General features: G+C 44.3%; 1 protein-coding gene across 1 annotated transcript in view; it reads left to right on the top strand.

Annotated features, from left to right (window-relative positions):
• Positions 1-24,106, top strand: part of C3H1orf131 (chromosome 3 C1orf131 homolog) — a 58,978-nt gene that overhangs the window by 10,716 nt on the left and 24,156 nt on the right. Inside the window, exons 3-6 of the mRNA XM_033936356.1 lie at positions 379-710; positions 8,781-8,846; positions 20,831-20,926; positions 21,038-21,124. Coding sequence (XP_033792247.1) covers positions 379-710; positions 8,781-8,846; positions 20,831-20,926; positions 21,038-21,124 — 581 coding nt within the window. The remainder of the gene's footprint in view (positions 1-378; positions 711-8,780; positions 8,847-20,830; positions 20,927-21,037; positions 21,125-24,106) is intronic.

Genomic DNA, 24,106 nt, shown 5'->3' with positions numbered 1-24,106 from the left:
AAGGACATTCACAGGTTGTTTTAAGACATCTCCATTGCCTTTTTTATTCCTTTTTCCCTGCTTTATACACTTCTTGACAACTGCTTCCCTGTCTCCTCCTGCCCATGTCACTTCATCCTAAGCAGGAGCTACCTATGTTAAGGTGGTTCTGATAATGTGAGGTAATATCCAGCAGGGGGAATGGTAGTGTCCTATAGACTCCCTCACACTTTTGTTCTTTCACAAAATTTATTTTTGTCTTACATTGATAATTGTGTGTCCCCCCACCCCCATTTTAAATCTGTTTTAATGTAAATCACTTAGATATTTTATTATGATTTTGTAGTATATCAAGAATACATTGAACCTACCAGCTTTCTTTGTTTCTTTGGAGTACAGGAGAAACTTTTGAGGCAAATAAGAAGAAAGTGGTGAAGAAGAAAACTGTCCCCTCTGAGAGTAGGCTAGAGCTAGAATCGCCTGGAAGCACAGCAATCTTGGACAATGGAGCAGTCTGCCCCGACCCCGAGGCATCGAACAAAAGGAGCCTTTTAGGCTTCTTTGAGATGCTGAAGGGTGAAATGCAGTGCGAGTCTGTCAGTCGGATCACAGGAAGAGAGAATGTTCCTACCTCATCTGCCACACGGGGGCCACCTGTCGAAGTGGTGAAGTTCCTCAGTCGAGATGAGAAGAAGGTGAAAGGGGAAGGCAGCCAGGAGAAAAGCTTCAAGGTAGCAATGATATTACCTTTATAAAGTGTCAATAAGAATGACAGCCAATTAACTCTCTTGATTGGTTGACATCCTTTCCCTCTTTCTCTCTCTTCTTCAACCTGTGTTTCTGATATAGTGCCAGTACATACAGATGGTAATTTTATAAGAGCACACATCGAGTAAACCTGTTTTCAGATGCATGTTAAATTCTATAAAGATAAGTAGATATCTACTGTACTTAAATACTAATGTAAATAGCAGAAACCATGCCTCCATTGCAGATGAAAATATCTGTACGTTTTATGTATGTGTGTAGATTATTCTATTTTATAATCTACAGTACATATATGTATGCATACTCTGCCCTATCCACTCCTACCAGCAAAGTGTGTGCCATCATGTCAAAGCGTGTGCTCTTACTGTGGTCAGAATTTTATAAGAGGTCACTTACGCATGAAAATGAAGTTGCCCCTGCAGTAGAGAAGCACATGTTAATGGAATTCAGGGCTGCTTCAACCTATGGACCATGTGAGGCCTTGGCCCAAGGTGCCAATGATAAAAGTTTCCAAAATCCCAGTTTGGTCTTCCTTCAAACTTCTAGAAGGATAGATGCCGGACTGGGATTTAGCGGCTTGGACGATCAGATCGGCAGGACGTATAATTAGACGATTTTCAAAAGTAAGAAAAAGTTGGACGTATCTTTTGAAAATGTGTCTTAGGCTCTTTTTAACTTTGGACGACTTGCGAGATGGACGTAAACAGATTTAGACGTCCCTTTCAATTATGCCCCTCCACGCTTATATTCAAACAGGAATCATAACATCAAAATTGCAATAAAGACTACTACTACATCAAAAGCCCAACCCAAGAAGCAGAATATCTGTAGAATTTTGTAGCATGACCAGTATGAATCAGGGTCAGGAAGGTTAAAGGCTATAAAACAACAGAGCATAATATTCATAATATTCTATAATATTGATGAGTATAATATAATATCACTAGCTGATAGCCCGGCGTTGCACGGGTACTTAATTATAGCAATAACACTATAAATGGATTCAAATAAAGATACTTTATAGTGGTGAATGAAATTATTTTTTTACAGCTTAATAAAAAGTACAATATTCAAATTATAATGTGAAATATTTGACAAAATGAATACAATACAACTAACGCAAAACGTGATTATAAACAACAATTTTAGTTTCACCTCCTGGAGCAAGAACATATAAATTCTTGGGTGAACCCACCCTTGAGCAAGCAACATAGAGTTGTGGGCCGCGAGACCCCCAGAACATATCACCCCAGGTAGTGAGGGATCTGCATACCAAGTTTCGTTCAAATCGGTCAAGCCGTTTTTGAATTACAGTGAGAACGGCAGCTTTTTACATTTTTTCCATTGACATAAGAACATAAGCAGTGCTTCCGCCGGGTCAGACCATAGGTCCATCCTGCCCGGCAGTCCGCTCCCGCGGCAGCCCAAACAGGTCACGACCTGTCTGAATCACCAGAAGGGGCTCCCTTGCCACCTTGGTTTCTCATTGAAGTCCTATCTTCCCATCGTAGTCCTAACCCTCCGGTCTTGCACATGCACGACCTGTTGGGTTTCTATACTTATTACCTGGTTAGCTTTCTATACCTGTGTTACATCCCAGCACCTCTCTCAGTATCCCACGATCCCTTTATCCCTCAGGAATCCGTCCAATCCCTGTTTGAATCCCTGTACCGTACTCTGCCTGATCACTTCCTCCGGTAGCGCATTCCAAGTGTCCACGACCATTTGGGTGAAAAAAAACTTCCTTGCATTTGTTTTGAACCTATCTCCCTTCAGTTTCTCCGAATGCCCTCTCGTACCTGTCGTCCCCTTCAGCCTGAAGAATCTGTCCCTATCCACCCTCTCTATGCCCCTCATGATTTTGAAGGTCTCTATCATATCACCCCTGAGCCTCCTCTTTTCCAGAGAGAAGAGCCCCAGCCTATCCAACCTCTCGGCGTATGGGCAGTGTTCCAGCCCTTTTACCAGTTTCGTTGCTCTCCTTTGGACTCTCTCAAGTACCGCCATGTCCTTCTTGAGGTGTGGCGACCAATACTGAACGCAGTATTCCAGATGTGGACGCACCATCGCTCGATACAATGGCATGATGACTTCCCGCGTCCTGGTTGTTATGCCCCTCTTTATGATGCCCAGCATCCTGTTGGCTTTTTTCGAGGCTGCTGCGCACTGTGCAGATGGCTTCAGAGATGCATCCACCAGCACACCCAAGTCTCTCTCAAGTCTGCTGTCTCCCAACAATGCCCCCCCCCCCCAATTTGTAGTTGAACAACGGGTTCTTTTTCCCTATTTGCATGACCTTGCATTTTTCCACGTTAAAGCGCATTTGCCATTTGTTTGCCCAGTCTTCCAGCTTGTCCAGGTCCTCAAACTCCTCCCGGGACCTAACTCTACCGCACAGTTTGGTATCGTCTGCAAATTTTATAACCTCGCACTTTGCCTCCTTTTCCAGGTCATTGATAAATATGTTGAAGAGTAACGGCTCCAGCACCAATCCCTGTGGCACACCGCTCGTGACTCCCCGCCAGTCAGAATATTGGCCCTTCACTCCGACCCTCTGCAGTCTACCCGACAACCAGTGCTTGATCCATCTGTGCACATCCCCTCCCACCCCGTGGTTCCACAGCTTCCTAAGCAGCCTTTCATGTGGCACCTTGTCGAAAGCCTTTTGAAAATCGAGGTACATGATGTCTATGGGTTCCCCATTGTCCACCCAACTGCTTATTCCCTCAAAGAAATACAGAAGGTTCGTTAGGCACGACCTTCCCTTACAGAATCCGTGCTGGCTTGTTCTCAGTAGGCCATTCCTCTCGATGTGCTCGCAAATGCTGTCCTTTCACATGAATGGGTGAAATCTGATTTTCTGTTTGTAGCTCCGCCCAAGTGTGCAGGTGGGCCGCGAGACCCCCAGAACATATCACCCCAGGTAGTGAGGGACCTGCATACCAAGTTTTGTTCAAATCGGTCAAGCCGTTTTTGAATTACAGTGAGAATGGCAGCTTTTTACATTTTTTCCATTGACATGAATGGGTGAAATCTGATTTTCTGTTTGTAGCTCCGCCCGTGTGTGCAGGTGGGCCGCGAGACCCCCAGAACATATCACCCCAGGTAGTGAGGGATCTGCATACCAAGTTTCGTTCAAATCGGTCAAGCCGTTTTTGAATTACTGTGAGAATGGCAGCTTTTTACATTTTTTCCATTGACATGAATGGGTGAAATCTGATTTTCTGTTTGTAGCTCCGCCCATGTGTGCAGGTGGGCCACGAGACCCCCAGAACATATCACCCCAGGTAGTGAGGGATCTGCATACCAAGTTTTGTTCAAATCGGTCAAGCCGTTTTTGAATTACAGTGAGAATGGCAGCTTTTTACATTTTTTCCATTGACATGAATGGGTGAAATCTGATTTTCTGTTTGTAGCTCCGCCCGTGTGTGCAGGTGGGCCGCGAGACCCCCAGAACATATCACCCCAGGTAGTGAGGGATCTGCATACCAAGTTTTGTTCAAATCGGTCAAGCCGTTTTTGAATTACTGTGAGAATGGCAGCTTTTTACATTTTTTCCATTGACATGAATGGGTGAAATCTGATTTTCTGTTTGTAGCTCCGCCCATGTGTGCAGGTGGGCCGCGAGACCCCCAGAACATATCATCCCAGGTAGTGAGGGATCTGCATACCAAGTTTCGTTCAAATCGGTCAAGCCGTTTTTGCGTGATCGCGGCACATACACACATACATACCTCCGATTTTATATATATATATATAGATAGATTACTGTTATAGGTTAAGAAGGGATTTAAATTTTTATTGTAATATTTCTGATGTTAATAGTGTATTTTCATGTAGTTGTTTTTTTTTTCGATTTTTCAAATGTATACATTGTCAAGTTCAAAATATCAATAAAGAAATTAAAAAAAAAAAAACACTTCACAGTACATCATCGCCTATAATGTCACAATAGTGTAACAGTGTATCTGTTAGTTGGTATTCATATTTTGCAAGTGAGCAAATATAGTTCCACCAATGTACAGATGATGGAAGTATCTTTCCAATGTTGCAATATCACTTTTAGGGCCACTGAAATCAAGATATCATATACCGTATTTGCCGGCGTATAAGACGACTGGGCGTATAAGACGACCCCCCAACTTTTACAGTTAAAATATAGAGTTTGTTATATACTCGCCGTATAAGACTACCCCTTCTTCCGCACACCTTCTGCACAACCTTCTGCCTGCCTGTCCCCCCCTTGAAGGCCTGCACCCCCCCCGAAGGCCTGTCCCCCCCCTTGTAGGCCTGTCCCCACCTTATAGGCCTGTCTCCCCCTTGAAGGCCTGCCTGCCTGCCTTTCCCCCCTTGAAGGCCTGTCCCCCCTTGAAGGCCTGCCTGCCTGCCTGTCACCCCCTCCCCCTTGAAAGCCTGCCTGCCTGCCCGCCCGCCCCACCCTGAAGGCCTGATGCCCCGACCCACCCCGAAGGACCGCTCGCCCCCCTGGCCTCCCCGCACCACCTATGAAGCAGCCGCAGCAGTATCGCGAAGTCAGCGTCAGCGATCCCTGCGCTGCTTCCTGCGCCACGGTCCCGCCCCTCCTCTGTCGTCAGAGAAGGGGCGGGATATATACGAATATTCTTCTTTCATATTCATTGGTAGAGTGCCTAGCGATTCATCATAGCAAGAAAAGCATCACCTAACCCAAATAAATTTTTCTATTCCACGAGGTTAAACACCTTTTTAGCGTCTATTGCCATGACACAAATTGGTGATTTAATTTTTGTGCTAGATGCTGAATATGACAAAAAAAACGTGTTATCAGAAGTCATTCATCCTCGTAGAAACCCACTTTGAAAAGTATTCATCAAAGAAGGCTTCACAAGGGCTAAACTTTCAGCTAATATTTTTGAGTATATTTTACAATCATAGTTGATAAGGCAGATTGGACAATGATTTTTAGTTAGTAGAGGGTCTCTTCCATGTTTAGGAAAAACTACTATAGTAGCTTCTATAAAGGAACCTGCACTAAAATGATCTGCTATAAAGGTATGATAGACCATAGGCAGGAAGCCTGTCTGACTTACACTGCTACTGTATTCTGCTCCCTGGTCAGCCAATTGCTGCAAGAGGAGGCACAACCATCAGTCCTGTTTTTCCCTGCTGCCTATTGGCTGGCTAAGTTTTCTTGGGAACATCTAACTAATGGGCTGTAGGAGGAGGCAGGAGCAGTACCTACAGAGATTGTGCCTTACTAACCTGCTTAGCAGCCTTCAGCCCTCTTTTCCCCTGTAGCCTACTGGCTGGCTAAACTTCCTTGTCTGACTAATGGGCTGCAGGAAGAGGTAGGAACATCTGAAAAATCACCTGTTTGACACCCCCCCCCCCCCCATGAATTTTGCCGAATTCCAGATCTAGCTAAATCGCTTTCTCACACTGAAAACTGTAGATTGACCCCATTTCATTAAAATCCTTAGAGCCGTTTTCAAGATCACAGTCAGAGCTTGCTCACTTTATAGTATAGAATTATGCTGCAGTTGTGAGTCATGCATGCCAACCAGGCTAGGGTTACCATATTTGATGATGGAAAAACCCGGACGCATGGCCTCACCTCATTCCACCCCTAGCCCCTCTTCATTCCTCCAGTCCTGCCCTGTTCTGCCTCCAGCCCCGCCTTGTTCTGCCTCCAAACCCACCCCCAAAAAGCGTGTTTCTTTTTTCCTGGCCTCCAGACTGCAACTGGAGGGACTCCAGCATGCGCGAAGTTCAAGGCTTTCCAAAATCCATACAAACTGCTGGGCTTTGGAAAGTCCGTCCAGGAAAAAAAAGGTTTTCCCAGACATCTTGTAACCCTAGACCAGACTGCTGGAGTGCCTAGATGCTTAGACAGATGGTTTCTGTCCAATAACCAATTCATAATTGACAACAAAACATTGTCTCCTATCCCATGACACTCTCATTTTTTTCCAGGAGTCTCTCATGAGAGTACTTTGTCAAAAACTTTCTGAAAATCTAGATGCATTACATCAACCGGCTCACCTTTATTGACATGTTTATTCATGCTTTCAAAGAAATGAAGCAAATTAGTGAGGCACGAGTGAGGCAATACTAAAAACCAGACTGGCATGGTATGTCCCGAGGACTGGTTTGAGAATCCATGCTCTAAAGTGATCATTCTCACCTTATATGGCAGAAGATTGAAAAGGTTTAGAAATAAAACAGCTCAGTAATTTAAAATTGACTTGGTGCCAGGGCAAATGTCTGAGTGCAGTGTTAGTAGTTAGATTTATAAAACACCATCACCTTGTTTGTATAGATTTGAAAATCTTCCATTTCAACCAGTTAGACCAGTGGTTCTCAAACCTGTCCTGGGGGACCCCCAGCCAGTCAGGTTTTCAAGATATCCCTAATGAATATGCATGAGAGAGATTTGCATATAATGTAAGTGACAGGTATGCAAATCTCTCTCATGCATATTCATTAGGGATATCTTGAAAACCTGACTGGCTGGGGGTCCCCCAGGACAGGTTTGGGAACCACTAAGTTAGACTAATGCTTCTCAATCCTTGTGTGATTGTGACCTCATTCACTTGGACACAGCGCACAGCCCCCCACCCATAGGCACAGGTCAATGACATCTTTATGGAGGAGCCACCCAAGCTGTGGTCCAAATGCAGGTTTTGCAGTCTCATTTGGGAAACTCTTGAGTGAAGACAAGCATTGGCAAAATTAAGTACATTTATTTGTGGTGTCACATGGAGGGTGTACGTTTGGTGTCGGTCTTCTATGTCACAACTTTGAGCCTCAGTTAGCATATGGAGGCAGGTGGTATACATCTTCAGGATTATTATTTTCATCCCTGGTCCTTCAAAATGTGTTTGCACATTTCTCCTAGTAAAGATATACACTGAACATGTGGTAGCAAGCATGTATTCTTGTTCTCGTGCAACCATTTTTCTGACAGTTTGTAACCATTGAAGTTATAAATTTCCACTGCACCTTCTTGTTACCCTGGTCAAGTCACTTGTCAATAAATGGCTCTTAGGCTGCCCATGTACTATTTTTTAACTATGCATGTATCTTGGGAATGCACATGAGCAGAGCCTGGGAGGGTCTGTTTTCATGTGCACGTCTTATAGAATACTGTAAGACTGTGTTTCCCAAGTCGATCCTGCCCGTCAGTTATTCAGGATATGCTCAGTGAATATACATGTGATTGATTTACATATACTGATTCCATTGTATGCAAATCTTTCATGTATATTTATTGTGGATATCCTGCAAACCTGACTAGCAAGAAGGGTAATCCAGGATCGACTTGCGAAACTGCTGTCAGTGGAAGTGGGGACACGGGCTCGTGCACCGCTCTGGCCACTGCGCTTCTGGTGGAATTCATGAGCCTTTGGAACTCCACCCAAATTCCACATGTAAGGTGTCTCCTGCAGGCATTTGCTCTGTAATTCCCTCACCTGAACATTGTGTATAGATGCACCTTCTTGTCCAGTTTGTCTTGACTAGATTGTAAGCTCTTTTGAGCAGGGACGGTCTCTTCTATGTTTTGATGTACAACGCTGCGTATGTCTAGTAGTGCTATAAAAATAAGTAGTAGTAGAGACATCCAGTTAACACCAGCTCTATGGTGGGTTTAAGTGATCATGTGTAACCACAATGCGCACTTTTGATTAGTTAAGCTAGTATTCTATATAATGAAAATACATGCACATTTTCCTTTAGAATGGGGTCATAAAGAAGTTGGGGGTGGAATTGATTTCAATAAATATGCTCAACGAGAATATGATCGTTCCAGCTATTTTGTGTTATTTTTTGTATTGCTCTCATTAAAATTAAAAAGAAAAGAGTAATAGAATAATCTAGCGCCTAAATGTGGGCTCCCTATTATAGAATTGACCCTCTAATGTCTGGTTAGCTGCTTTATTATTTTCTTATAGAATGATATAGTGAAAAAAAATAAAGGAACGGAAATTGCCCTCTTCCTCTGGAGGCATAAACTTAACACGTGTATGTGAAAATCTCTCTTTTCCTTTTAAAAGAAGATGGAGCCAAATATACAGCAGGAGGAGGAAGAGAAGGACAGACAGATAATTAATTTTGAAAAGGTACGTATTCATATCTTATGGTGTTGTGTTTATTTTATTGAAATGATCTTAAGTCCAAATGCATTATTTACTTATGACTGGATTTAATTTGGAATGACGTGTTTTCAAAATATAAGAAACAATTGTGCCAGTATTCACTGAAAGTTAAGCATTTGCTTGTGCGCTGGCCTAAAAACTACCTACCGCCTGCTCAACGGGAGGCGGTAGCGGCAATAGCGGTCGGTGGTTTAGCGCACGCCATTACGTGCGTTAAACCGCTAGTGTGGCTTGATAAAAGGATCCCTTAGTTTAATGGTACCATTCCTTCACTGAACAAACATGTTTTTGTTTAATTTAGGTCTTTAAATAATAGGCCTAAAATAGATATTGGCCAGCGTGATCAACGCTAGTGTCTACTGTATTTTCATTGCCAGCAATTAAATGGATAGCAATGCTGAATGTGTTTAAGCACTGTTGCTGGCACTTAAATTAATGTGGAGACCAGGCCAGCTTACTCTGAGATCTCATGTTTCCTCTGCGACTAAACCATGTTCTTTAGTATCAAAATGCCTAGGATATATAAAGAAAACAGAATATTAGTAGATACATGGAAAACCTTAAGATATATGAATAATTTAACACCTATTCCAATACATAAATCAACAAATCAAACTATATGGCTTAACTCCAAGATTCAAATTGGCAGATCATCTGGAAGTATTTGTTGATGGCAGGTATACGGATTCTAGACAATGTCATATCTAATGATAAACTGCTTGATTTTTCACAGTTGCAACATAAATTTGGTCTTGATAAATCACAAAGTTTTAGATGGTTGCAACTGAAGCAGGCCATTCTTAATAATCAATATAGTTTGGAGTTATTATGCTTTCAGGTGGACTTCCTGGGACACCAGGCCGCACAGTGGTATAAATTGATATCTGGATTTATGAATAAAAAACCAAAAATTGGTCTTTGGGACATTTTGAGCATTGAGATTAAGCATCAAATTACTGCGTCTCAATGGCCATGAATTTGGTCTTGGAGGATGAGATGTACGGTATCTGCATCTATGAGACAAACTTGTTTTTTTCTGTTACATAGAGCATTCTGGACTCCTGTTCGTTTACAAAAATTAGATAGCTCTAAGTCTAATAGATGTTGGCATTGTCATCTCGAAGCAGGGACTTTAGATCATCTATTATTCTATTGCCCATTCATTTTGTCTTTTTGGAAATCGTTATGGGGCCAAATAAATTGTTTGTTAGAAAATCCGGTGGCTTTATCATATGATACTATATTATTTGGAATGTCAATGAGGGTGAAAAGTCAAATTTCTTCAAAAAATAATAAGCTTTTACTTATTATGACAGGAGTCGACATACAACAGATTACATTTAATTGGAAAAATTGGAGTAGATTAAACTACAGTTTCTGGTGGAACTCTTTGTGTCATATATATAAAATGGAAAGAACATTAGCCACACAGAAAGGAAATTTTAGGATGTTTGGGGACAATTAACAGAATATTGTAATTAGTAGATAACATTTTTCCCTTAGTAGTATAATTGCAAATGAGGGGGTGGGGGAGGGGATTTCTAATCTTTTATTAAATATTTCGATTAATAAAAAATAATATATAATATGATATACATGATATACATGATCACATACGGGATGGGAGGGGGGATTAAAAATCACTAATTTAAGTTGATAATGATAGAAAATCAAGTGATGTTTTTAAGTTCAAATGCTATTTCCTGATGCACTTGTTGTAAGTTGTAAAAATGAATAAAGAATTTTTTTTAAAAATAGATCTAATATCATTTGTACTGTTTCTGGAAGTTTTATCTATTCCATAGATTTGTGTGTTCGTTTCCTGTTCTTCCTCTTATAATATTGTAGGTCAAGAAATAGAGCTGCTTTTTTGCAGTGTTGTTGGTGGGGTTCGGGGGGTGCATCTTGGGTTGCATTCTAAAAAAATAGCATTAATTGATGTACTGTATTCTTCTTCTTTTTTTTGTATACTGCCTCAGTGCTCCAGAATGCTGCAGGGCTGCTGCCCTTCTTTGTTTAATTGCTAGCTTGTAAACAGACAAGCAGTAGGACAGGGCTTGTATAGGGACTTGCGCTGAAGTTTCTGCACGGTAGAACTTAAATCGGAGAGCTTTGAGTGCCAGTATAGATTAAACATAGTCGTTATCATCCATCATGATCTATGTGGCCTAATTTGCCTATCTAGGTTCAACAATCTCTTTCTCACTTAGGTATCCTCTGTGCTCATCCCATACTTAATTGATTTTAGATATTGTCCTTATCCCAGGACAAGCAGGCATGATATTCTCACATGTGGGTGACGTCATCTACGGAGCCCCGATGCGGAAGCATTTTCAAGCAAACTTGATTGAAGATTTAAGTTTGCTCTGCTGCTCCACGCATGCGTGCCTTCCTGCTCCACTAGGGGGTGCATCCCCTCGTGGTCTCCAGTTCAAAATTTTCCGCGAGCCTAGAAGCCGTGTTTCTCAGGCTCTGCCCCAACTGCCTTCTAGCACCGCGATTTTTTCTTGTTTTTTCACGATTAAGTCGCTGTGCGCGAATTCTTACCTTTTAACTTGATTCCTGCTTCGTTTTTTGACGACCCGGAGGCTTCCGGGTCCCCGTGGCCGCGTGGCTAATCGAGCCGCGGCTACTTTCGATTTGATGTCCCGGCCTTTGACCGGCTTTAAAAAGTGCACCCGGTGCGAGCGGCTTCTTTCTCTCACAGATCCGCATCGCCGGTGCATCCTCTGTCTGGGGGCGGCTCATCCAACCGACTCCTGCCCCCAGTGCGCTAATTTCCAGAATCGGGCCCTCCGCCGAAGAAAAGCCCGCATGGCGGACCTCTTCACCCCGGACCAACCCTCCACCTCGGCCTTGAGGTCGGCCCCGGCCTTGACCTCGGCCCCGGATACCTCGGCACCGCCTCGAGACTCGAACCCGAAATCCTCGGGACAACAGAAAGCCTCGGCTCCGGGTAAGTCCCCTCTTCCTTCTTCAGGTTCTGTAACAGCGAAGAAGCCAGCCTCGGGGACAACGTCGACGCATGGCGCAAGCCCCATGCTTACAGCCCCGACTAAGCCCTCCAAGCCTTCGGGCCGTGCCTCCACCACACGGGAATACTCTGATACGAGGTCGCCCCCGGTGGAGTGCACCGAGGCAGTGGACATGCCTTCGATGCTGTCCGTGCCCGTCTTCCAGGACCTACTCCGAGCGATGCTTCTATTAAATTAATAACAAAATCTAAAAAATTTGATCATGTGACACCACTCCTTAAAAAGGCTCATTGGCTTCCAGTCATACATAGAATCACACACAAATTATGTACTATTATCTTTAAAACATTAGAAAATAAGACTCCAGCATTTTTATTCAGACTACTTATTCCATATTCTGTTAAAAGAACTTTAAGATCTAGTGAACGGAACCTCTTATCAATTCCTTCGTTAAAAGTAATTAGCACAAGAAGACAATTTATCTTCTCATGTACAGCTCCCCAGATCTGGAATGCGCTTCCTATGTTTTTACGGGAGGAGAAAGTGTTCGGGAAATTTAAAAGCGAATTAAAAACCTTTTTGTTCAAAGACGCATTTGCAAATTAAATAAATTTTATTATACAGTGTTACTCAAGTTAATTATTTTTCACCCTTTTTTTTTTTTTGTTTTATCTTTTAAATTCCCTTATGTGTTTTCCCTGTAAGTTCTTTCTTTACTATAAAAAAATGTATTTCACTCCCTCTTACCTTTTGTTTACGTTATAATTAATTAACTGTATGTAATGTTTTCGTTTTCTTACATGTATATTTTATTGTACATCGCTTAGAAATTTGATTAAGCGATTCAACAAGCAAACTAATAAACTTGAAACTTGAAACTTGATGATCACGTCGGAGCTGTCCGCTGCAATGGCCCAGTTTCAACCGGCCTCGAATGTGCCAGACCAGCCTGAGCCTCGCACCGAACAACCTCGAGGAAAGGTGCGCAATCCTCGCCGCATCCCATCCTCCTCGGACTCCTCGCCGAGGCGCCCGAGACGTTCCCCCTCCGCAGACCGCCGAGGGGCAAAACGTCGGGCTAAAACGACAAAAACCTCGAACCGCCGTGCCTCCAAGAAGGCCCGAGGTTCACCAACTCTACGAGGCCGTTCTCCCACACCTCGTACGGGACCGCTAAGGGTGGCTGAGTTATCACTCTCCAACCCGCGCATCCTCCGAACTCCCCCTCGGACGTATTCCCCGAGGGGGCCCGGATCGAGGTCACCGATCCCACATCGATCGGTACCCCTAACCCCGGCATCGTCTCCGAGGGGCTCCTCGAGACGCCGAAGATCGACAACCCCGGAACACTCTCGCAGTGCTTCCCCAGTCTCAGAACATGGATCAGAGCATGAACCTCGATACTCGAGGGAAGCCTCCCCATCCTTCTCCACCCGACGAAGGTCTCGTTCCCCGACCCCGCACGGGGCCCCGGGGACATCTCGTCCATCCTTCACTCGCTTTGTCCAAGACATGGGCCACGCATTGGACTTAGACCTCCAGTCCGACTCCAGATACTGTAAGGAGTACCTGGCGGAGCTGGATATGCCATCACTAACCAGAGAGTCCCTTCGCTTACCACCTAACCCGGTACTCCAACAGGCCTTCTTCAAGAACCTGGAGACCCCCTACATGGTCACAGCCGTACCCTCCAAGATGGAGGCTAAGTACCGCACAGTACCTTACCCGGGATTCGAGCAACCACAGCTCTCCCACCAATCGCTGCTAGTAGAATCCTCCTTGAAAAAGGCTCACCCGTCCCGGGTCTCAGCAGCAGTCCCCCCAGGCCGAGAAGGCCGAACCCTGGACAAGTTCGGCAGGAGACTATGATGGCTTCTAGGGTGCAAAGCTACACTTTCACCTTCACATCCTACCTCAAACACCTCATTGGACTATTGAGAGCCTTTGAGACTGACCTACCGACCTCCCGGCAAGGAACGTTCGGCCTGCTTTTAGAGTCCCTCTCCAACCTGCGCCTTCATCTATTCCACGCGGCCTACGATGGCTTCGAACTCTCCTCCAGAGAAGCAGCCTTTGCTATCGCCATGCGCCGACTAGCTTGGCTGCGCCTGGTCGACATGGACCCCAACTTGCAGGACCGGTTGGCTAACCTCCCCTGTGTGGGAAAGGAATTGTTCGATGACACTATCGAGGCGGCTACAAAACGCCTCTCCGAACATGAACGCTCGTTTGCCTCCCTTGTCCGGCAAAAGCCCAAACCGCCAGCGCCCAGGCCGTATAGGGCCCCTCCGTGACGCTATCCACAAAAGTCCACCCCTGCCTTCTCGCGGCCCCCACCCAGGCGCCCGCAAGCCCACCACAGGGCCATGCCCAAGTCCCACCCGCCTGCGACCACCAAACCATCCCCGTCCTTTTGACGGGACACGCGGAAGGGGGCGGGCCCCCTCCGCCACAGTCCCAGGCCTCCTTCCCATCGGGGGTCGACTCAAAGCCTTCTACCCTCGCTGGGAACAAGTCACGTCGGACGCATGGGTGCTTGGCGTGATCTCATCAGGGTACTCTCTCAACTTTCGGGCCATTCCCCCGGACAATCCCCCAAGGAATTGCCCTCCCAACCGGACCCAGCTATCCCTACTCCTCTCCGAAGCTCAAGACCTGCTTCGCCTAAGAGCAGTGGAGAAGGTTCCCCCCGACCAACAGGGGAAGGGCTTCTACTCCCGTTACTTCCTGGTACCGAAAAAAACGGGAGACCTACGCCCAATACTAGACTTGAGACGCCTCAACAAATTCCTGATACGGGAAAAATTTTGGATGCTCTCACTACCGACACTTTACCCCCTGATCGACGAGGGCGACTGGCTCTGCTCCCTCGATCTCAAGGAGGCGTACACACATGTCCCAGTGCACCCCGCTCACCGCAAGTTCTTGCGTTTCCAGGTAGGGGACTGGCACCTACAATACCGAGTCCTCCCCTTCGGACTAGCATCATCACCTCGAGTCTTCACCAAGTGCCTCGTGGTGGTAGCAGCAACCTTACGGTCCCAGGGCCTCCAGGTATTCCCCTACCTGGACGACTGGCTAATCAAAGCCCCGTCCAGAGAAAGGGTTATCTCAGCGACCCAACAGACTATTACCTACCTACAAAGTCTGGGGTTCGAAATAAACTTCCCAAAATCTCAACTACGCCCCTCGCAGTCCCTACAGTTCATCGGGGCCACGCTGGACACGGTTCGCCTCCGTTCCTTCCTCCCCCCTCCGCGCCTGGAGGCGTTAGTAAGTCTGAGCCGAAGGATCTCCCTGCTGACCTCGGTATCAGCTCGACAGATGATGACTCTCCTGGGCCACATGGCCTCCACCGTCCATGTCACACCCTTCGCCCGACTCCATCTAAGAATCCCTCAATGGACCCTGGCGTCTCAATGGCGTCAAGACCGGGACCCGATCGACCGCCCCGTGACAGTGACTCCTTCATTGCAACGATCGCTCCGCTGGTGGGCCGACTCTTCAAATCTTTCCAAAGGTTTGCTCTTCCTCACCCCACCCCACAGCAAGGTACTCACCACGGACTCGTCGGAGTACGCTTGGGGAGCCCATCTGGACGGCCTACGCACCCAAGGAATGTGGTCAGCACAAGACCGTCGCCACATCAATGTGCTAGAGCTTCAGGCCATCTATCTCGCAGCTGTAGCCTTCCAACATCTGCTCCACGACCGAGTGGTTCTCATCCGAACCGACAACCAGGTAGCGATGTACTACGTAAACAAACAAGGGGGGACAGGGTCTTGGTCCCTTTGTCTGGAAGCCCTGCGCCTCTGGAAATGGGCAATCTCCAACAACACCTTCCTTCGAGCGGTGTACATACAAGGAGAACAAAACTGCCTGGCGGACAGACTCAGCCGCCTCCTCCAGCCACACGAGTGGTCACTACACTCTCAGACCCTACGAAGGGTGTTCGAACGATGGGGGACACCTCAAATAGACCTGTTTGCGTCCCCTCACAACCACAAGCTGCCTCTTTTCTGCTCCCGGATATACTCCCCGGACCGGCTCGAGGCCGACGCCTTCCTCCTCGACTGGGAGGGAAGGTTCCTGTACGCGTTCCCGCCGTTTCCTCTGATACTGCGGACGCTTGTCCACCTGAAAACAGTACAAGCCACCCTGATCCTGATTGCCCCTCGCTGGCCACGCCAGCCGTGGTTTTCCCTTCTACTTCAACTCAGTGTCAGAGATCCACTGCCTCTGCCTCTGTTTCCCTCTCTACTGTCACAGGGTCAGGGTTCACTGTTACATCCCAATCTTCAATCTCTTCATCTGAATGCTTGGTTTCTCTCCCCCTGACTGCTCTCCCCGTGTCTCAATCAGTCAAGGAGATATTGGAGGCCTCTAGAAAAACCTCGACGAGAACCTGCTACTCCCAAAAGTGGACCAGATTCTCAACCTGGTGCGCCTCCCACAGCCAGGACCCGGTGTCGGCCCCCGTCCCCCTGGTCCTTGACTATCTACTTCAACTATCTCATTCCGGCCTAAAGACCAACTCCATTCGAGTACACCTCAGTGCGATCGCGGCCTTTCATCAGCCCCTGGAAGGGAAAGCCCTCTCGCTCCATCCCTTAGTCACTCGCTTCATGAAGGGTCTGCTGAACGTCCACCCCCCTCTCAAACCTCCCCCGGTGGTTTGGGACCTTAACGTGGTTCTGGCTCAACTAATGAAACCTCCATTTGAGCCACTAGACAAATGCCATCCAAAATTCCTCACTTGGAAGGTAAATTTCTTACTCGCGCTCACGTCCGCACGGCGGGTTAGTGAGCTACAAGCTCTGGTAGCGGACCCACCCTTCACGGTATTCCATCACGACAAGGTGGTACTCCGCACCCATCCAAAGTTCCTACCTAAAGTAGTGTCTGATTTCCATCTCAATCAGTCCGTCTTACCCGTGTTTTTTCCCAAGCCCCACTCTCACCCCGGAGAAGTGGCGCTCCACACTCTTGACTGCAAGAGAGCGTTGGCCTTTTACCTCCAACGCACTCAGTCACACCGGAAAGTCCCACAACTGTTTTTGTCCTTCGACCCAAACCGGTTAGGCCACCCATTTTCCAAACGCACCTTGTCCAACTGGTTGGCCGATTGCATCGCCTTTTGCTACGCTCAGGCTGGTCTCGCGCTGCATGGTCGAGTAACGGGACACAAAGTCCGAGCGATGGCAGCCTCCGTAGCGTTCCTCAGGTCCACACCCATTGAGGAAATCTGCAAGGCTGCCACGTGGTCTTCGGTTCATACCTTCACCTCCCACTACTGTCTGGACTCATTATCCAGAAGCGATGGCCGGTTCGGCCAATCGGTATTGTGAAATCTATTCGCCTAAATTGCCAACTTCCCTCCATCCCTTTTCAGTTAGCTTGGAGGTCACCCACATGTGAGAATATCATGCCTGCTTGTCCTGGGATAAAGCACAGTTACTTACCGTAACAGGTGTTATCCAGGGACAGCAGGCATATATTCTCACAACCCGCCCACCTCCCCGAGGTTGGCTTCTTTGCTAGTTAAGTGAACTGGAGACCACGAGGGGATGCACCCCCTAGTGGAGCAGGAAGGCACGCATGCGTGGAGCAGCAGAGCAAACTTAAATCTTCAATCAAGTTTGCTTGAAAATGCTTCCGCATCGGGGCTCCGTAGATGACGTCACCCACATGTGAGAATATATGCCTGCTGTCCCTGGATAACACCTGTTATGGTAAGTAACTGTGCTTTGCCTCCACCATCTACCTCCACTGGGAGGCTGTTCCACATATCCACCACCTTTTCTGAAAGAAGTACGGTATATTTCTGAGTGTATCCCCTTTCACCTTCGTCCTTTGACCCCTTGTTCTGGAACTTTCTTTCAACTGAATGATACTAGCTCATTTCCTGTGCATTTGTGTGATGTCGCTATTTTAATTTGTCTATCACATCTCCCCTCTGGTATCTTTCTTCTAAAGTATACATATTGAGATCTTTAAGTCTGTCCCCTTACATTTTATGACAAAGACCAATGACCATTTTTAGTAGCTGTCCTCTAAACCGACTTATTCTATATTTTTGATGAATCTCAAAAGCACCGCCTAATACACAAAATGGACTCTCACTAAAACTTATATGCCACTGCAAATATAACTCAAACTACTACCAAACTTAGAAATCACTCAAAACAAAATTAAATGGTACTATATTCTAAAAACCAAGCTGATCTGTGACACCCACCGGATCAAAAAATGCCTTACACATCTACAAAAAATAATCCACACACCTGCAAGCAAAGTTGTTTTACCTCTATATTAGGCTATGTCTATAAGGAAAACACTGCAATTTAATCCAATCTATTGTCTATAAGGAAAATGCTGCAATTTAAACCACCCTATGTCCACTAAGTCTGTATTTTCAAGTCTGTATATTAGGACTATACTGTAAAACTGAAATTTAATCCCCCCATTTTCTCCAAGTCTGTATTTTCCCACCAAAGTCTGTCCTGCTTATACTGTGAATGTACTGTAAAACTGAAATTTAATCCCCCCATTTTCTCCAAGTCTGTATTTTCCCACCAAAGTCTGTCCTGCTTATACTGTGAATGTACTCTTGTGACACGTTCTGGGCTCCATTGAGAGGATGGGCTAAATAAAGAGGTCTCAATAGAGACTTTTTATGCTAGCCATTCCTTTATCTATGCATCCAAGCATGTTTGACTTGCTGTCTCCTTGTCTACCTATTTGACCACCTTAAAATCATCTGATTTGATGATGATAGTTTATTATAAAATTTGATTTTATCACACAATTTTGGAAACCTCGATTTACAATAAAATAACCATGTAGGTAGAAATAGGACATCCCTAAACAATAAATATTCACACTAAATAAAGAATTCAGTCAACATTGAACTTACTGGTTATGCAGTATAGAAATAACTTATGTTATAAAACAACAACAACAAAAAAATTCATGTCTACCACTATCAATTCCTCTCTTCTTTCATTCACAGAAATACTTAGCTCTGGGACCAAAGAGAATAAGAAAATTAAAATAGGGCTAGGCACCAGTATTGAATATCCAGGTTATTGCAGTCACCCAGAAGCTAACCTAATTGCATACCCATTAAATGTTCAGACTGGTGAACGGCTAGCTTGGCAGATAAAGTAGGGACAGCCTTTTTTGCTTAATTTTTACCAGACTAAATAATATCAAGTACTGGCTCTGCCAAGGATTATCCTGCTTACTAACCAGACAGTGCTATGGTGGTCAGCATTGCCTGATTAAATGCCATTGAATATTCGCAGACAGACAGTTCAGTGGGGGTTAACCAAGCAGGAGCACCAATGGCGCACTCTGAGGTTTTTCTGTCCCTGCCTCCCCATTCCCAGGTTTTCAGGATATCCACAATGAATGTTAATCTATCTATATATATAAAATCGGAGGTATGTATGTGTGTATGTATGTATGTGTGTGTGTATGTGCCGCGATAACGCAAAAACGGCTTGACCGATTTGAACGAAACTTGGTATGCAGATCCCTCCCTACCTGGGATGATATGTTCTGGGGGTCTCGCGGCCCACCTGCACACGTGGGCAGAGCTACAAACATAAAATCAGATTTCACCCATTCATGTCAATGGAAAAAAGCTGCCATTCTCACAGTACTTCAAAAACGGCTTGACCGATTTGAACGAAACTTGGTATACAGATCTCTCACTACCTGGGGTGATATATTCTGGGGGTCTCGCGGCCCACCTGCACACGTGGGCGGAGCTACAAACAGAAAATTAGATATCACCCATTCATGTCAATGGAAAAAATGTAAAATGCTGCCATTCTCACTGTAATTCAAAAACGGCTTGACCGATTTGAACGAAACTTGGTATGCAGATCCCTCACTACCTGGGGTGATATGTTCTGGGGGTCTCGCAGCCCACCTGCACACGTGGGCGGAGCTACAAACAGAAAATAAGATTTCACCCATTCATGTCAATGGAAAAAATGTAAAAAGCTGCCATTCTCACTATAAAGTATCTTTATTTGAATCCATTTACAGTGTTATTGCTATAATTAAATACCTGTGCAACGCCGGGGCATCTGCTAGTGAGAGATATTTTGCATGCAACTGCCTCTACTACATACAAATATCTCTCATAAATATTCATTGTAGATACCTTGATAACCTGATTGGCTGGGGTGCCTCTGGGATTAGGTTTGGGAACCACTGGCTTATAGCATGCCCAAGTTATTTTATGATTGGTAATTTCATAGTAAAGTCATGGCTCTACAACAAGGCTTTCTATTTTGACCCTCTGGGATTAGGTTTGGGAACCACTGGCTTATAGCATGCCCAAGTTATTTTATGATCGGTAATTTCATAGTAAAGTCATGGCTCTACAACAAGGCTTTCTATTTTGACCCATCAAAGTTTAGCAGCCTGTACTGAGGTGCCTTTGATTGTCCACACAGTCTGCTATGAGTCAGAGTTCTAATCCAATCCAGTCCTTGACTTTATATACCAATTCATCCCTTGTAGAAGGGCTCGACTCGGTTAACAAATTTTCTTAAGTACAACTAGATATAAGATAATTTCTATCCTACACTTATTTTAAAAGGAAGACTCAACCAGAGATTTTTGAAATAAATGTTTTTAACATTTTTCAAAAGGTTGTTATTTGAGATAGTTAATTTGAATTTGAGAGGAAATGGAAGATGTGGTAGGATTATAAAGTTGTTTGTAGGGCTTGGAAGCATGGAGGTTGTGCTGGATATTGTTACTCCTTGTGTACCTGGAAAAAAGGTTCATGCACTATGTCCAGATATAGCCATTTGTTTGTGGAGTTGCCAAATGGTACTTTTAACTGTTAAGTAAAATATCTCTCCAGTGCAGTTAGAAAGTATAAGCAGAAAAGTGAGAACCCACTTTTCTCATCTGATTTATACTTTTTTCATAATTGGTTTTCAATCATAGGCACGCCTGGAAGTTCACAAGTTTGGGATCACAGGCTATAAGAAAGAGAAGCAACGGACATTTGAGCAAGAGCGTGCCATCATGCTCGGAGCAAAGGTAGAATCTTTTTCCTTGTTCTCACTTCTCTTCGTAAGCGTGCATGCACTTAAAATTATGGCCAGAAAATGAGGAACATCACCGTTAACTCTCTGCCATATTTTGTTTCAGCCTCCCAAAAAGGAGTATATGAATTATAAAATTTATCAAGATAAAATCAAACAAAAGAGTGCAGAAAAGCAGGAAACTATTGAAAAGGTATGTATGAACTTGCTTTTATTAGCGCAGTTGCATGGGCTCCTCTTTAAACAGCAGGAAAGGGATATATGGGATGATGATGCAGGGACCTGAAAAAAAAGCGATACTACTTGGTGTGAGAAATTGGAGCTACATTTTGGCATCTTCCAGGTATTTATGACCTGAATTGTTAGGGACAGGATGCTGAGCTTGATGGACTTGCGCTGACTTAGTTCAGCGCCTCTTATGTTCTTAAGTGTAAGAATTTTTGTACCTATTATCCTTTTGACCTTGACTCAACCACTTCACCTCTCCATGCTTCATCTCCTGTTTCCCTACAGCATTTTTATGTTTTTTCTGTGGTCTAGTATTATGTGCCTAATAACTGTTGCTGATGCGTAAGAATAGCCTTACTGGGTCAGACCAATGGTCCTTCTAACCCAGTGGTTTTCAACCCTATTCTAGGGAACCCCCAGCTAGTTGGGTTTTCAGGATATCCCTAATGAATATGCATGAGAGAGATTTGCATATAATGGAGGAGACAGGCATGCAAATACATCTTATGCATATTCATTAGGGATATCTTGAAAACCCAGCTGGCTAGGGGTCCCCCAGGACAGGGTTGAGAACCACTGCTCTAACCCAATGTCCTGTCTTCATGTAGGCCAATCCAAGTCGCAAGTACTTGGCAAAAACCCAAATTGTAGCAGCATTCCATACCACATATCCAGGGCAAGCTGTGGCTTCCCCCATGTCTGTCTCAACAGCAGACTATGGACTTTTCCTCCAGGAACTTGTCTAAACTTTTTTTAAACCAGCTAGATTAACCACTCTTACCACATCCTCTGGCAACGTGTTCCACAGCTTAACTATTCTCTGAGTGAAAAAAATATTTGCTCCTATTGGTTTTAAAAGTATTACTCTGTAACTTCATCAAATGTCCCCTAGTCTTTGTAAATCCTGATGCAGTAAAAATCGATCCACTTGTACCTGTTCTACAGTTCTAACCTTTTTAGTCTTTCCTCATACGAGAGAAGTTCCATCCCCTTTATCATCTTGGTCACTCTTCTTTGAACCTTTACAGTTCCGCTATATCTTTTTTGAAATAAGAAGACCAGAACTGAATGCAATACTCAAGGTGAGGTTTCACCATTGAGCAATACAGAGGCATTATAGCATTCTTGGTCTTGTTAACCATCTTTTTCTAATAATTCCTAGCATCTTGTTTGCTTTTTTGGCCGCCAACACACATTGAGTGGATGGTTTCAGCGTATTGTCCATAATGACACACAGATCTTTTTCTTGAGCACTAACCCCCAATGTGGACCCTAGCATCCGGTAACTATGATTCAGGTTATTCTTCCCAATGTGCATCACTCTGCATTTGTCCACATTAAATTTCATCTGCCATTTGGACGCCCAATCTTCCAATTTCCTACGTTCTGCCTGCAATTTTTCACAATCCGCATGCATTTTAACAACTTTGAACAGTTTAGTGTCATCTGCAAATTTAATCACATCACTCGTAGTTCCAATTTTCAGATCATTTATAAATAAGTTAAATAGCACCAGTCCCAGTATAGATCCCTGCGGCACACCACTATTTACTCTCCTCCATTGAGAAAAATGGTCATTTAACCCTATCCTTTGATTTCTGTCGGATAACCATTTCTTAATCCACAATTAAGCATTGATTCCTATCCCATTACACTCTAATTTTCTCAGGAGCCTCTCATGAGGAACTTTGCCAAAAGCTTTCTGGAAATCTAGATACAGTACATCAAGTGGCTCACCTTTATCCACATGTTTATTCATATCTTCAAAGAAGTCAAGCAAATTGGTGAGGCAAGACCTCCCTCAGCTGAACCCAAGCTGACTGTCTCAATGAATCATGTTTGTCTGCATGTTCCGCAATTTTATTTTTTATAATTGTTTCCACTATTTTGCCCAGCACTGAGGTCAGGCTTACTGATTTGTAATTCCCCGGATCTTCCCGGAACCCTTTTTAAAAATTGGCGTAACATTGGCCACCCTCCAATCTTCAGGTACTACAGACAATTTTAGTGACAGGGTACAGATTACTAGCAACAGATCAGCAATTTCATGTTTGAGTTCTTTCAGTACCTTGGGATGTATACCTATCCGGTCCAGGTGATTTATCACTCGTTAATGTGTCGATTTGGCTTAGGACATCTTCCAGGTTTACTGAGATTTCTTTCAATTTCTCTGCCTCATCGCCCTTGAAAACCATTTCCGGTTCAGGTAGATTTCTTACATCTTCTTGCATAAAGATTGAAGCAAAGAATTCATTCAGTCTCTCTGCTTTGGCCTTATCCTCCCTGAGCACAGCATTTACTCCTTGATCATCCAACAGTTCCACAGATTCTCCCACAGATTTTCTATTGTTGATGTACCTAAAAAAATTATTACTATGAGTTTTTGCCTCTATGGCAAGTTGTTCTTCATATTCTTGTTTAGCTTTCTTTATCAATGCTTTGTATCTTAACTTGCTAGTGCTTATGTCTCTTCTTTTTTTCTTGCACTCACCATTACAGTATTGAATTACATTGATCGTCTCAAGCCAGTATTATTGATCTCGCTAGATATCACTACAGCATTCGATACCATCGATCATGATATTCTACTATGTTGTTTGAGTGATATCGGCATTACCGATACAGCTCTTGCAATGATTTTGGGCAGATCCAGTTTGATTAGGATGAAGAACATGTTTGTTTGTTTTTTTCAAGAAAGTCATTTAGAATGTAGAAAACATGTTTCTCAATAATCTTTACGTAAAATTTAATATTAGAAATTGGCCTATATTTGGACCCTTGTTCTTTTTACAAAAATTGGATTGCTCTAGGTCTAATAGATGTTGGCATTGTAACCTTGATGCTGGAACTTTAGATCATTTGTTGTTTTATTGTCCATTCATTAAAAATTTTTGGATCTCTATTTGGGATCAAATAAATAATTTAATGGAAAATTATGTAGCATTAT

The sequence above is a fragment of the Geotrypetes seraphini genome, chromosome 3 (genome assembly GCF_902459505.1).
Source record: "Geotrypetes seraphini chromosome 3, aGeoSer1.1, whole genome shotgun sequence".
Classification (NCBI taxonomy): Eukaryota; Metazoa; Chordata; class Amphibia; order Gymnophiona; family Dermophiidae; genus Geotrypetes; species Geotrypetes seraphini.
This window is presented reverse-complemented; position numbering and strand designations above follow the sequence as displayed.